This window comes from Anguilla rostrata, chromosome 8, assembly GCF_018555375.3.
Source record: "Anguilla rostrata isolate EN2019 chromosome 8, ASM1855537v3, whole genome shotgun sequence".
NCBI lineage: Eukaryota > Metazoa > Chordata > Actinopteri > Anguilliformes > Anguillidae > Anguilla > Anguilla rostrata.
In genome coordinates this window covers 49,940,286-49,956,579 of record NC_057940.1, presented here as the reverse complement: position 1 = coordinate 49,956,579, position 16,294 = coordinate 49,940,286, and the positions used below count along the sequence as shown (strand labels likewise).

General features: G+C 45.7%; 1 protein-coding gene and 1 non-coding gene across 2 annotated transcripts; one reads left to right on the top strand and one right to left on the bottom strand.

The window, feature by feature from the left end:
• Positions 1-1,730: 1,730 nt before the first annotated feature.
• On the top strand, positions 1,731-15,932 carry LOC135260255 (ras-related protein Rab-25-like). The gene is made up of 5 exons (XM_064345505.1): positions 1,731-1,906; positions 10,333-10,528; positions 12,293-12,486; positions 13,782-13,862; positions 14,632-15,932. The coding sequence occupies exons 1-5, from the start codon at positions 1,870-1,872 to the stop codon at positions 14,757-14,759; spliced, it is 636 nt and encodes a 211-aa protein (XP_064201575.1). The 5' UTR covers positions 1,731-1,869; the 3' UTR covers positions 14,760-15,932.
• trnar-ucg (transfer RNA arginine (anticodon UCG)) lies at positions 9,226-9,298 on the bottom strand. The gene has a single exon. It is a non-coding gene; the product is annotated as a tRNA-Arg (tRNA).
• Positions 15,933-16,294: the final 362 nt, after the last annotated feature.

The window sequence follows — 16,294 nt, the reverse complement described above, 5'->3', positions numbered from 1 at the left end:
TGCAGCGAACGGAATGGAAAAAGACGGAACGGTTTCCAGCTACTCCCTGCTCCCCTCTCGTCGCCTGTGAGTGTCAGTTTTTCATGTGACCCAATCAGCACAGGTAGGCTGAAATGCAGCACAGTTGCAGCCCTCCACATCAGCAATTCAAAGAGAGAGAGAACGTCTCAAGGTGAGGTCTGTTGCCTTTGTTTAAACTGAATGAAATGGAATGTCAACAGTCAATAAAGGAAATTATAATTCTTGTAATCATTTAAATAAGGAGTGATGGGCCCAAGTAAGTAACGTTACAGACTACAGACTGGCCGTCTTTCAGCTTTAAATACAGCCATTCTGAGGTGTGGAGAGCATAGCATAATTTGCATCAAAAATACATTTTGTGTGTTGTATTGCATTGCATTCATTTAGCAGATGTCATCCAGAATGTACAAAATGGCTGCCAAATAGTCTGGTTGGTGGGGTATACCCTACACCTAGACGGCTGTGTTTGTAGTTTTTCCCACAGAAAAACTACAATGACCACACACATGTATTTATAGAGTAAGAGACGAGAGTATTTCCTTCTTTACTTCTAGGTGACTCAGGAATTGCCAAAAGGCCCAGACTTGCAGATACACGCACTTAATAATGTCGAGGACGTAATGGGAACAGTTTAAAACTACCTCCTATAATATATATGTTATTTAAAAAATATTTTTCATATAGACAACACACAAACATGGTGCACTATGAATACAATTTAGATCCTGGATATGGGACATAATTACAATAGATACATTTTTATATTCAATTATTTTAAACATTTCTATCTAGTAACCCTCTTTAAATATCCACAGGAGTGAAATTTAAAGTTGGAGAATTTGCACAGCCTTGTTTTATAGTAGCGAGTGTATAAATGACTCTTCTACAAAAAGCCATGAAGTAAAGTAGCTTAAATCCATCAGTGAAGTAGCTTAACAGGGGCAGCGTAGCTGCAGTGGGTAAATGTGTTCTCAACTGTGTAGCGGCTCCTGGGACTCGTGATCCATTTCGCCCTTAAAGACCGAGCCTCTGAGGCAATATTTACTCGAGCTCGACCTGGGAGACGCCGCTGGCTTCCTGTTACAAAGTCCAACGTCGCCGTGGAAACGCTGACGGCCACTCCTCGCCGGGTTAATGAGTGCCGCCGGGGACAATCGGCAGCTACGGGGAGGAGGCCAGACTGGTTATGTCTCCGTGGAGACGGTTTCGCGTTAAAGAGCCACCAGGGTTGGGTGGGGGGGGCGGGGGGGTGGCAGAACAGAAAGTGTTCAGGTGGTTACAGGGAGACGTGGAAAGGGTCGGGCAGTGATTGGCTCTCTGTGAGAAGTGGGTGGGGGTTCGGCGGAGAGGTGTGAAACATGCGATTGGCTCCTGTGAGGCCCATCCGGAGGAGGGAGGGGGAGGGGGAGGGGCCTTCGTGGGATGACTGTACCTGTGGCTGTTTTACCTGTTCCACCTGCCCTCCTCTCTCCCTGGCTCCCTCCCTCCCCCTAAAAGGCCTGTTAGCCAAGCTGCACAGCAAAACGACAGGCCCAGTTCCTTGTTCAAACAAGCAAGCTGACTGCCTGCAAAAGAGAGAGAGGGAGAGGGAGAGAGAGGGAGAGCGTGAGAGAGGGAGAGGGACAGAGAGAGAGCGAGAGAGAGAGAGATAAACAGTGCCAGTCTTGTTCCTGTTTCAAACTCCCACCGGCTCCCCAGCAGTCAGTGTGGAGCTTTGGGAAGCTGTGGCGTAGGGCACCAGCCGTAAAAAAAAAAAAAAAAAAAAAACGCGACGATCCCCCTGGAGGAGGAAGCCGGGCAGGCGAACGGAACGGTGCCCAGGGGGCACACCTGAATGGGCTGGGCGGCATGGGGTCGGACGAGGCGTACAACTTTGTCTTCAAAGGTGAGTGCCGTTTCGGACGAGGGCCTGGGGTAAATACCTGAGCGGGCTGCAGAGGAAGTGTCAGTGCGCTGCAGGGGGGGGTGGTGTCGGTGGGCTTTTACAGGACCCACAATCCTCTAGGGCACGCCCGGCTGCCTTTGCCTCAAACCCCAGACCCTGGGGGGTTTTTTTTTGGGCAGTTCAGCCACAATGAGTTCAGATTTTTTTTTGCGTGTATGCAGAAGTGGAACTGAGAAAAGAAGTATGGCGAGGCTTCACTGGAAATGGGCACTATGCAGCATTCATGAAGCTTTTTGCAGGCATTTAGCAGAGCGACTTACATTGTATCCAATTATACAGCTGGATATATACTGGAGCAATGCAGGTTAAGTGCCTTGCTCAAGGGTACAACGGCAGTGTCCTCCCTGGGAATCGAACCTGCGACCTTTAGGTTACAATACCAACTCCTTAGCCATTATACTACCCTGCAGCCTACATACTACACTGCCGTCTACACTTTATCATGCATCATAACTATTGCCATAAGCAAACCCATACATTGTAATGGGTCTCTGGCTCGCTGGTTCTCCTGAGAAATACGAGTACCCTTATTATCCTTAAGTTGATGGGTCATAACCTGCAGTTATCCTAAACAGGACCTAAAGCTTCTTTATACTTCAGCTTTATGGCCATTATTTAGAGATAATAAAGGCATCGGGAACATAAGCATGTCTTGACCTAGGCATAGTTGTTTACATAGCTGTCTATTTATAGGAAATTATCTCTCGAAAGATGCACTAACTTTAAAATGAAGCATCTTGGGCTTCCAAGACGGTATATATACCACAGAGTTGACCAGCTTTAATTACCAGCAGACCAGCAGAATTAACAGGTAGTACCATTACTTTGTACAACTTTGTTTACAAAAGAGCAAATGATCAAGAGAAGAAAATCAGTCGTTCCAACTTCTTCCTCTAAGCAAAATAATTACCTCTGAAGAGGAAATAGTTTTTGCAATATTTTACATATCAGACTATTGTAAGCACTTTCACTTTTAAGTTGATCAACGCGCAAAGCTTTGATTGCTGGCAAAAATGAATGAAACTGCTCACTTGAAACACACCATGAAGACATTACAAAGAAACGGTGCATGTACTCGTGTGTGTGGGTGTGTGTCTGTATGTGTACATATGTGTGTGCATGTACGCATGTGTGCGTGTGTGTATGTGTGTGCAAATGTGTGTGTGTGTGCTTGTGTGTGTGTGTGCGTATGTGCACATGTGTGTACATGTGTGTGCATGTACGCATGTGTGCACGTGTGAATGTGTGCACACGTGCGTGTGTGTGTGCACATGTGTGTACATATGTGTGTGCATGTACGCATGCGTGCGCGTGTGTGCACGTGTGTGCTTGTGTGTGTGAGTGTGTGTATGTATGTGTGCAGGTCTGCGTGTGAGTGTGCGTGTGTGTGTGTGTGTGTGCGTGCGTGCGTGTGAGTGTGTGTGTGTGTGTGTGTGTGTGTGTGTATGTGTGTGAGTGTGTGTGTGTGTGTGTGTGTATGTATGTGTGCAGTGTGTGTGTGTGCGTGCGTGCGTGCGTGCGTGCGTGTGAGTGTGCGTGTGTGTGAGAGTGTGTGTGTGTGTGAGAGTGTGCGTGTGTGTGTGTGTGTATGTATGTATATATGTGTGTGTGTGTGTGTGAGAGTGTGCGTGTGTGTGTGTGTGTATGTATGTATATATGTGTGTGTGTATGTGTGTGAGTGTGTGTGTGTGTGCGTGCGTGCGTCGTGCTGTGTGGTGGTGTTGTGTGTGGTTGTGTGATGTGTGTGTGCGTGTGTGTGTGTGTGTGAGTGTGTGTGTGTGTGTGTGTGAGTGTGTGTATGTATGTGTGCAGGTCTGCGTGTGAGTATGTGTATGTTTGTGTGTGTGTGTGTATGTGCGTGTGTGTATGTGTGTGAGTGAGTGTGTGTATTCAGCGCTGCCGGTCCTCGTGACCGTGCTGTAAAGCCTTGCGGCAGCTCCAGGGTCTGGCGGGTATCTGTTAGCATTCCGCGGCGGGAACTCGAGCCGGGAGAGACGGCGCCTGGCGATAAGCAGGCAGCCTGTGCCAGACGGGCCGACCGCCTCACTTCCTCCTCCTCCCCGGTGAATTCAGACACCTGACGCCGGCAGAAACAGGACGTGCTCCTCAGAAGTCGCGCGGTGTGAACGAGAGGCCTGGGGCCCCGCCCCTCAGTCTCTGCCCTGCCCACATCGCCTCCATTTTGGCTCCTGACAGCGCTGGGGCCAAGACGCGTAGCTGGCGCGCCGCCCCGTGACGCGCGTACGATTCGACGGGCGGCGGGCTGAGGCACGTCGCTCTCTGACGCGCGCGCGTGGGACGGGCGGGCCGCGCGGGTGGGCGCCGTGGCGATTTCTATCGCTGGAGAACCTCAGCGTCCCCGCGGAACACGCCCGGGGGGGAAACGGCGGCCGAAACGTCATTCAGGACTGGGGAGTGACACGTTTAGCGCGTCTCTCTCTCTCTCTCTCTCTCTCTCTCTCTCTCTCTCTCTCTCTCTGTGCCCGAAGCTGTCTCACGCCCTCGGGCCCGTGTCAGACGTTACCGGGCCCTTGGTTTGGGCCTGCTTGCGCAATCTCCCTCCCCGGAACGCTCCGGAATGTCGGCTGCCACCGCCGCAGAGAGGCAGAGCTCACGGGCCCCGAGGAAGGGCCACCCGAATGGCAGATGGAAGAAAGAAATGTCATTCGGCCCTCCTCTCTTTCTCCGGCTCTCTCGCCTGGTGTAAAGTGTGATTGTGCTGAGGTTTTTTTGAAAAGTTGAACGATAACAAAACAAAACGAAAAAAAGAAAAAAATTCCAATTCACGTATAAAAAGTAAATGAAGTGATTGCATTTGCCATGGCAACCAGTCTGTCTTCATAACACACCGTGGCAGGGAAATCAAAGTAAGTTCTTTCAAACAATCATCCCCCCCCGCCCCCGCCCCTCCATGTAACATAAACTCAAGCTAGAACCTGGTGGACAATAACTTACAATGATACACAGAAACTGCTTCCCTGCCCAGGTGTCATTCTTCTCTGTTAAATCTGAACCAGCGGTGGGGGGGGGGTGGCGTCCCGGGCCGGGCAGTTCTGTGTTTTGGGTGAGGCGGGAGCGACGTGCCTGAAGCGGGGGCAAGTTAATGAAAAACAGGCCGTAGAGGGGTGTTTACAGTCGACACACTCCGACGGGACGCACCCTCCGCGCCGCTTCGCGTTCTGAAGAGGGGGGGGGGGCGTTCGATCCGGGCGCGGTGACACGCTCGAGCGTCGCACCTCCATTTTGTTTGAAATGCTGTTTTCTGTCAAGATGACGACGGAGGCGCAGAGGTCTCCTCCTAAGACCCAGCAATTCATTTTTGTCCCCTGTGAGGGGACGTGAGCCTCTGGTCTTAAGCTCAAGAACCATACATCCTACTGTGCTGAAACCTACACTAAAAGGGGCATTCAATAAAAATTTAATAAAGCATATTTTCGAAAATATGTTCACTGCAACATATTTTTTGTCAAGACACTTGTATTGTGTCAAAAAAAATGTAAATAATTTTTTTTCTGCTGGGAAAATGACGCATTTGAAGTCACGCATTTGAGTATCCTTTTCAGTTGGCAGGTTTGCAAATCTTTGGATGTTTGCAGTTACAACACGGCAAGAAACAATGGGTGGACAGAGTTGCCCTTTTTGATCTCCTGTCTAATGTTTTAAAGATAGTTCCCTTGCTAACCTGAACCATCCAGACGACTTCTCAAGTATGTGGAAATAATTGTAGGTTTAGTTTTGCAACTGTTACTAATTGGCAGAGCAAATGCTGGATGGAAAAAAAAATATGTTAAGAGGTCCTGCCTTTGTCTTTCACAACTGGGGTTTGTTGGCAAGCAACACCACCTTCAAAAACACATAACATTTGGGCAGACTGAGGAACAACCAGCACAGCCCAGCTACTACAACGTAGATATTTACATTGTCATTCAGAACTACTAATTCAATAGCAGTGATTTCAATAGCTTTTTTTAACATAACTGTGCTAATCTTTTTTTGCCCACGTGTACTTACAATACATCACGTTACATTTATTTGGCAGACGCTTTTAACCAATGTGACGTACAATAAGTGCATACCAAAGGTCATTGGAACAACTACAAAACACAGGTCTGGTAAGGTACATCACTCATTTTGGAACAGTTATTCATAACCCAGGAACACATTACTATGACCTAACCTATGCTAAGTCAAACTAGGAGGCATTACAAGCTACAGCATCAAGACGATGATACGAGACACAATAAGTGCTAGATGGAGGCACATGCATAGCATGAAAGTGGGGAATTTAAGTGATAGAAATGATCGGCAGAGTGGTGATAGTTAGAAAAGATGTAGTATAGTTAGGCATAGTCTGAAAAGATGAGTCTTCAGACCACGGGTGGAAGATGGAAAGATGGACAATGAGGGAGTGGCTCGTAGAGGGGGTGTATTTAGCTTGGCAATGTACCTTATGATACATCCATGCAGGTGTAACAGCAGACTGTTTTGCAAGTAACATTTCAGGTCATGTGAGCACTAGGTTGGCATGGAAACGATCCACCCCACCTAGTTTACACTCCCTACACTTCCCTTGCTGTGAGCTATCTTGTGTATGACTGTGAATACTGAAGGGTGTAAACTGAAGCTTTTTTTTTTTTCTTTCGCTGTGAATAAGCTGCTTGCGCAAGTGTTAATGCAACCTGCGTTTTTTGGAAACCGTTCTAGCAGCGCACCATTTTTGCCTGTGTAGAGACTTGACTGGACTGGCAGTGTGTTGAAAGTTAGACTGAGCTGCTCTTACAAGCGCTGATCTGGCTGCGTGTGTAAAACAGAATAAGCCGTGTCGGGTTTCGTGTGATTCCTGAACCTCATCGGTGTTTAGCTGGGATAGGCAGAGAGAAAGATACTGTATGTGTATTAACGTCTTCTGGAATAATTTTGTGAAGACAGACCACTCTCCTGGAGCAGCTCCCCCTAGTAGATGTTATAAGAACTGACCGAATTCAAGCCAAGACTTAGTGGACCACACGGACAGAAGAATATATAAAGAAGTAACTAGAATAATTAAATAATTATAATAAAAATAATTATGAACCCCACTAGTGGACATCACTTTGCATTGAGAAAGAAGCACAACAAGCACCAGTCAGGTTAGTGATCTTCACTGGGAAAGGAAAAACTGCAGTTAGGGCCCCTGGATAAGGCACTGGTACATTTATCTAGAAAGGACAGGAGACAGCTCCCTCAAACCAATCACAGAGCCCAACACGGCTCCATCTCAGCCAATCACAGATCCTGACGTGGCTCCCTCTCAGCCTATTACAGGGCCCAACATGGCTTCCTCTCAGCCAATTACCTAGCACAACACAGCCCCCTCTCAGCCTATTACAGAGCCCAACACGGCTCCCTTTCAGCCAATCACAAAGCCCGACATGACTCTCTCTCAGCCAATCACATAGCCCGACACAACTCCCTCTCAGTCTATTACAGAGCCCAACATGGCTCCCTCTCAGCCAATCGCAGAGCCAAACACGGCTGCTTTTCAGCCAATCACAGAACCCAACACAGCGTCTTGACCCCTGCCCTGTTGAAAGAAGCCCTGTTGAAAGAGGACTTGAGTGAGGCGGTGAGTGACGCCTGCCCTAGGGTGTGTAGTGGGTCTTGGACTCAGGCTGCGCCGTACTGATGCTAACCTGTTTGGCTAGCCAATCGGCACGTCAAAACAGGCGCGGCACCACAGACACACCGCGGCTCTGTACACCCCGCGCTAACGAGTCACTCAGTCCCCACAGACACACCCCACACTAATGAGTCACTCAGTCCGCACAGACACACCCCACACTAACGAGTCACTTAGTCCCCACAGACACACCCCACACTAACGAGTCACTCAGTCCCCACAGACACACCCCACACTAACGAGTCACTCAGTCCCCACAGACACACCCCACACTAACGAGTCACTCAGTCCCCACAGACACACCCCACACTAACGAGTCACTCAGTCCCCACAGACACACCCCACACTAACGAGTCACTCAGTCCCCACAGACACACCGCTAAGGAGTCACTCAGTCCCCATAGACACACCCCACACTAACGAGTCACTCAGTCCGCACAGACACACCCCACACTAACGAGTCACTCAGTCCCCACAGACACACCCCACACTAACGAGTCACTCAGTCCCCACAGACACACCCCACACTAACGAATCACTCAGTCCCCACAGACACACCCCACACTAACGAGTCACTCAGTCTGCACAGACACACCCCACACTAACGAGTCACTCAGTCCCCACAGACACACCCCACACTAAAGAGTCACTCAGTCCCCACAGACACACCCCACACTAACGAGTCACTCAGTCCCCACAGACACACCCCACACTAACGAGTCACTCAGTCCCCACAGACACACCCCACACTAACGAGTCACTCAGTCCCCACAGACACACCCCACACTAAAGAGTCACTCAGTCCCCACAGACACACCCCACACTAACGAGTCACTCAGTCCCCACAGACACACCCCACACTAACGAGTCACTCAGTCCGCACAGACACACCCCACACTAACGAGTCACTCAGTCCACACAGACACACCCCATGCTAACGAGTCACTCAGTCCGCACAGACACACCCCACACTAACGAGTCACTCAGTCCCCACAGACACACCCCACACTAACGAGTCTCTCAGTCCGCACAGACACACCCCACACTAACAAGTCACTCAGTCCCCACAGACACACCCCACACTAACGAGTCACTCAGTCCCCACAGACACACCCCATGCTAACGAGTCACTCAGACCCCACAGACACACCCCAGACTACCGAGTCACTCAGTCCCCACACAATGCCTTTGTGTACAGAGACAGCAGGCTGGAGAGACGGCAATCTGGGCAGGCTGGCGTAACAATCACACGTTGCAGTAATGCTGTGCTTCAGCACATAAGGCCTCCATTCAGGGCGAGTCACGTGACTGATGTGTCAAACATTGACACAGCTGTGTGTTTGCTGAGGATGTTCGTGCTTACTCAGATTGTGCTTATGAATTGTCTCACAGAAGGAATGCTTATCTAGGATCGGTTTCGGTGTTTAGCTCATTACGGATAAGGACAGGAGAAACCTGATTCTAGATCAGCTTTCAAACTCTGAGCTTCGTGAATGAACACACACCCAGGGGAACGCCAGCAGAGCCCATACTATGTCTGCACCTTAACAGGTATAAAGTCTAGTGTCCTCACCACTCTGTGCTCTACCATATAAAATTCCGACCACGAAGGGACTCGAACCCTCAATCTTCTGATCCGAAGTCAGACGCCTTATCCATTAGGCCACGCGGTCCACATGGATTAGATGCCCCCCGTGAAGGATAACATTACATTCTTTTGTCCATCTAGACCAGAGACACACCCTGTAGTTTTCATGTATATGCGACTTTAATTGAGTTGTGCCACGTCAGACCTCACTTAACAGGATTTTTAAGAAAAAAAAGGGCTGTCCTAAGAAGGAGGCAAATGAGGCCAGCAGTGTCCTGTTCCAGACTAGAAGGATCGGGCCTAAAATATGTGTCCTCTTTTTACCCCGACTGCATTTTTCTTGAAACTGTCATCGTTCTCGTGCTGGCCTTATGTGAACAAGAGGGTCCATTTCATCACTGGCTTTTGCTTAATATGGCCGGACTGTAGGTTGAGCTGCTTCCCTTTTTTCACTTTGTACTGTTCCTCCAACAAAATGGCTGTTGCTGTGGTTTCATTATGAAAGGTTGACCTTCACAGTGACCTTGACAACGTACCTGAAGCATGCATGTGGGAGATCCTCGTGGAGGGGGCAGCTCATTGGAGATTGGAATCAAATTTTGGGCTCCTGTTCTGTGACAGATTTTACCTCAACACCAATGGTCAAAGCTTTTAGTTAGGGTGTAATATATCTTACTCCAGGACTTTTCCTAATCATGTCACCAAGCCTGCAAAAAGGAAAGCTTGTTGCACTTCAATACCGGGCGAGGGCAAGTGAGGTTTCATGATGAATTCCAAATTGGGCAGAGACATCTTGTGTAAACAGCGACTTCCTGATTCTGACCAATCGTACTATTTATTCTGTGGAGAGCTGTGTTCTGATTTGTTCAAACATGTCAAGTTTTTGGTAGCTCCACCTACCAAGAGGATACTTTCTGTACTTTTTTACTGCATGTGAACTCTGCACTGCATATGAAATATAGCCTAAGAATAAACACCCATCACATGCAAGTATTTCATTTACAGCTAGTATGATTGACAGATTCTGACCCTGCAAATAAAAGGATCTAACATGTGATATGTCGCCTAGTTTGTGCCTATCAAGATACGTGACTAACCCCTCCATTTCTTCCGGTCCAGTGGTTCTAATTGGAGAGTCAGGAGTGGGAAAGAGCAACCTGCTGTCTCGCTTCACGAAAAATGAGTTCAACCACGACAGCCGCACGACGATCGGGGTTGAGTTCAGCACGCGCACCGTGCAGCTGGGCACGCTCACCATCAAGGCACAGATCTGGGACACCGCCGGCCTGGAGCGCTACCGAGCCATCACCTCCGCGTGGGTACTCCGTACAGACGACTTCCGCTGAGTTAAACAGCCTCTTCCGCGTACCTCCGGCGCTTTCATATCCAACTACTGCAGATTTCAGTTTGTCGTTACACAATTTGTCCGAGCAATTTAATCGTTTGAATTGTCAAAATATCTTGCCGTTCAAGAAATCCACAGAGTTACAGAGAACGGATGGCAGCATTTTGCAAAATAATGAAGCACTTTGCAAAATAATGTTTGCTCACAATGTTCGCCTGAATCTAGATAATTGTGAATTATTAATTAAATCAAGATTATAGAAGTCTGAATTCGGTAGATTCTTAGATCTATGTGTGAATACATACATTGTAGTGCATTAATTACTGCCTTAATTTCCTATATGAAAGTGAAGAGCAGTTTATTTTGATACTAGCACTGAATATGCCATATTTCTGCATACTGAAACACAACAAAAGGATACATTGCTTATGTTTTTATGTAGGCCTATATCAGCTTATTAACATTTAGCTTTTTTTAATTAGAGGTTTTATGTGCTATAATTTTGACAGTGACATTTTTTTGTCTTAAATGAGCTTCACAAAATAAATGATACGTTCATGCATGCCATTTGAAATAGTTTATTTTAAAAGGGTAAAAATTAACATTGTGACCTGCAGCAATAATAATTACTGTGTTATATATTTTAAGTTTACACTCCAGGAATTTTTCTGAAGCAAAAAAATGATCTAAACTACAACTTTGAAGTTAAAATATCTTTCAGGAATAGCCAAGTGCCAAGGAGCATAAAAATTTAAGCAGGGTAAAGTTTCTTGATGACTGATGATGTCATTACTGTGAGAGGGTGATGTCATTGCAGTCTGTAGGTGCAGTTTTCTGTCTATATAGAAAGTGAATGAGTCCTGGAGGGGCCGTAGCTTCTGCAGGTTTTTGTGGTTCCTTTTCTATCCGCAGCCAATTTAGCCCTTGGAAACAAGGTGCGTTGACTCTCTCTAACCCAGAGGTGTCTTAGAGAAAAAATGGCCGATGTGGGTACATATATTTGTTACTTGTTTTAGCCCAGCACTGCGGCTCCTGATTCTACGCACTGTAGGAAAGCAGGTCTGAGATCAGTGTTCTTTACCCTCATTGTGCGCAGAGTGACGTTCAACACTTGACGCTTTCAACTATCAAAAGCTAACGTTACCTAGCAAGCCACCATTTCTTATTTAGTAGGCTAACTAACCTCGTTGCAAACTGCGTTATCACTTCATCTCGTCGGTAAGTACATTCTTTTATATTAACTTAAGCAGTGTGCAGGTAACGTTAAAATAGTAGCATGAATGTAACGTTATGAATATAACATATATTTGTTACTTGTTTTAGTCCAGCACTGCGGCTCTTGATTCTACTTACCAAGGTCTTGGTTGAAGACCATTATTAGTTAATTAGTTGAAGTGCCGTAGTGCTGGACTAAAACAAGAACCCACATTGGTCCTTTTCGGATAAGATTGGGCACCCTTGCTCTAGCCAGTGAGTGCCATGTGAAAAAGCTAAAAAATAAAAAAAAAATTTTAAACTGGGTGCTCTTGTAAAAAGAAAAAAACATAGTAGAGAAGATAAGTGCTCTTGAAACTGACGAAACAAAGCAATAGTCATTGTGCAGCAACAGTAACATTCCTTTTGTAGGCTATTTTTTCCTGGAAAGCCATCTCAGTTTTGTTCTGGATAGCGTCACGTGTTTGAGACTGATGGCTTCTGTACGGGCACGCGCCCGCCCTCTCCAAACTCCCGCAGGTACTACCGGGGCGCGGTGGGGGCGCTGCTGGTCTACGACATCGCCAAGCACCTGACGTACGAGAGCGTGGAGCGCTGGCTGAAGGAGCTGTACGACCACGCCGACCCGCACATCGTGGTCATGCTCGTGGGAAACAAGACCGACCTGGAGTCCGTCCGGACCGTGCCCACCGAAGAGGCCAAGGACTTTGCGGGTACAAAACTAACCTTGTGATCTCAGTGCTTGTGTAGATGAAATATATACAAATCTACTGGTACTACTAGGCCTACTGCTACTGCTACTGCTACTGCTGCCACTACTACTGCTACTGCTACTGCTACTGCTACTACTACTGCTACTGCTACTGCTATTACTACTACTACTACTACTGCTACTGCTACTGCTACTACTACTACTGCTACTACTACTGCCACTACTGCTATTGCTACTACTACTTCTACTGCTAATACTACTACTGCTACTGCTACTGCTACTAATAATATTAATTATTATTATTAATTATTATTAATATTATTATAAGTATCATTATAATAATAATGATGATAAAACATTGTGATTTATTTCATCTTGTGATATCAGTGCTTGTATACATTAAATATATGTTTTATTTTTAAATATATGTTTTGTATTATCATTATTATTATTATTATTAAGAGTAGTAGTAGTAATAGCAGTAGCAGTAGTAGAAGTAGTAGTAGTAGTAGTAGTAATAGCAGTAGCAGTAGTAGTAGTAGTGGCAGTAGTAGTAGCAGTAACAGTAGTAGTAGTAGTAGTAGTAGTAGTAGTAGCAGTAGCAGTAGTAGTAGTAGTAGTGAGTAGTAGTAGTAGTAGCAGTAGTAGTGTAGCAGCAGTAGCAGTAGAGTCAGTAGTAGTAGTAGTAGTAGTAGTAGTAGTAGTAGTTAGTAGTAGTAGTAGTGTAGTAGTAGTAGTAGTAGTAGTAGAGTAGCAGAATAGCAGTGGCAGTAGTAGTAGTAGTAGTTTTAGTAGTAGTAGTAGCAGTGGCAGTAGTAGTAGTAGAGTAGTAGTAGTATAGATAGCATGTGGCAGTAGTAGTTAGTCAGAGTAGTAGTAGCGTAGTAGATATGTAGTAGTAGTAGTAGTAGTAGTAGTAGCAGTAGTAGTAGTAGTAGTAATAGCAGTAGCAGTAGTAGTAGTAGTATATAACAAAATGGTCTGTAAAATTAGACTAATAGAGACCCTATAGGACTCCTCATACAGACTGTGGTATAGTGGGTTTAATGCAATGAATTGCGCTGCGTAGTAGTGCAGTTCTAGTAGTATAGCTGGCCAGATCAAAAGAAAATGACAGCGAGTGATATATATGCACCTGAACATCAAGTGGAACACACTGCACAGAACAAAATGAGTTCACTCAGCTAGGTATGCCTCTCTCTCTCTCTCTCTCTCTCTCTCTCTCTCTCTCTCTCTCTCTCCTCTCTCTCTCTCCTCTCTCTCTCTCTCTCTCTCTCTCTCTCTCTCTCGATGCAGAGAAGAACAACTTGCTGTTCATGGAGACTTCGGCCTTGGACTCCACGAACGTGGAAGCAGCCTTCCACGACGTCCTCGCAGGTCAGCCTTTCATTTAGCCTCCCTTTCTCTTCTCCTCTTCTAGAGTTTTTATTCTCTCATCGTCCGTGGGTTTCATTCATTAATTATTTTTCCTTTTACTGGATTCGGACATGTTTTCCTTTGTGTGCTTTTTTTCTTCATTTTTTCACCCTATCTTTAATTTCTTCTTTGTGTGTGCGTGTTTTTTTTTTTACTTTGCTCAGTGAGCAGAGCCTTTATTTTATCGCTGTTTTGACCTCTGACCTGTGGGAGCAGGCATCACATGACGGAACGCTGTGAGACATTCCGAGGGAAATGTTCCATCACAATCTGTGTCGGTAGCACTGTGTGTCCCATAACTTATGACAGGGTTTGGAACGTGGTGGAATGTCTCCTCTGGATCAAGGCACTTTTGACCGGAAACAAACACTATTTAGATTTTTGCTACAAGCTGCTTATCAGCTCCTGTGGCCACATGCTAACATTAGCATGTCTTGAGTACCACAGTAGATCATAGTCCATTGTTTCTGGCCCTCTTTCTTAGCGATCCATGAAGACCTCTTTCAGTCTGCTATGAGCTGAACTCGTAGCCAGTCATGAGACAACAGTGTTGTGTTTAGGTTAGTTTAGTTTAGTTTAGTTTAGTTTAGTTTAGTTTTGCTTAGTTTAGTTTAGTTTAGTTTAGTTTAGTTTAGTTTAGTTTAGTTTAGTTTAGTTTAGTTTAGTTTAGTTTTGTTTTGTTTTGTTTTGTTATCTGATCTGTGTCTGTTGGTCTGTGTGGGCCCCCCAGAGATCCACAAGAAGGTGGCCAGTAAAGAGGTGACCCGAGGGTCCATCAGCGCCGTCACCCTGTCCAGTCCAGCCACCCCCGCCGGAGGCAGCCAGGAGGATAAGAAGCCCTGCTGCAAGAACCTCTGACCGGATGTCCCGGCTGCAAATCTGGGTTGGGTTGGGTTGGGTTGGGGGGAAGGGGGGCGGGACAAGGGTGTGGTTTGTGGAGAGGAGATGCTGGACGAGTGTACAGGGGCGCCTGGTACCTCCTGCGACACTGTCGTCTGGTGGGAAATCAAAAGCGATATGAAAAGGAACCAGAGAGGTGCGAGTCTTTGCCGTCAGATTTCCTGTGAAGGGTCTCATGAAACTAAACATGATCAAGTAATCAGACCATTCTGGTCTTTATGTCTGCTTGTTTGTTTTGATAAAGCAGTCACGGGTAATAACTCCCAACTCAAACTTGCTGGGTGGATGCTGATTGCTAAACTTTTTTTTTTTGCAGTCTTGTAATTCCACCCCCCCCCCCCCCCAATCCCACGGGGCTTTCAACGGTCACATTTAGTTGACCTTGAGGATTTTCAGTGCAATGTGGACCAAGAGGTTCACCACAATGCGACAGAGATCATTAAACAAACGACAACTGTGATTCTAATTAGTTGCCATGGTAATTCAGCTTTGCTTATGGCATTTAAAAAAAAGGAAATGGTTCATATGAAAATAAAATGCATTTACACAGGATATTACATGTTATGTAAATTAGTAAATTCAAAACAAAAATTGCAATTATTTTTGCGACTTAAATTATTTTAATGTTATTGACTTTTTAAGTTTCTTATTTTGAGGAAGTTCTTCTTGCAGACAAAATATGCAGCCAAATTTATGATTTTGTATCGATTAGATCGCACTAAAAATAAAATATCGTTATTTCATAATCTGCTGCCCTGTGACCAATCATGTGAAGAATTGCATGGGCATTAGCTTTCAGGGCACAAAAAATATGTATATTTTTCACAAACATCACATCTGAAGGTCAGTCAAACAGCTGAGCAATCGTCCAATGAAGTCCTTTAATGGAAGATGTGGAATTGAGAAAATGTTGAAATTGAGAGCAAGAGTGGGTGGGGTGGGCATACAGGACTTTTAAGAATTGTGTCTTTAATTTTAAAGCAGACACCCTTGGCAATCTTTAACGGCAAAAAAGAGTCTCATTTCACTGCAAATCATAGCAGCTGTTCTAAATGGGCTTTGTACCATAATTGTCTCTGACCCCATTTTATACTCACACATACATCTAATAATAAAAATGTTTATGCCCTATATGCCCTGTCATGTGTTTGGTTTGTCTTTGTCTTGAACTTTGCTACTTTACTGTTACTTTATGAATGGAAGTCATATATTATTTAATGTCATCAAATATGGAAATATTTTCGTGCGGGATCTTTTTTCATGTATAAGTGTATAGATGAATGCCTATAGAGATGGGTGTGTTCAGTTACTCCTTGAATCATGATTAAAGACGTGTGTGTGTGTGTGTGTGTGTGTGTGTGTGCAAGCGCGAGTGCTTACTGATAGCATGAAGTTCCGGAGACTTTTCTGAACTGCGGAATGTCAGTTTACATTTCATTTTGCGTGAAAGGTTCTAAGCCGAACATTTAGTACCGGTCTAACAATCAAGTATG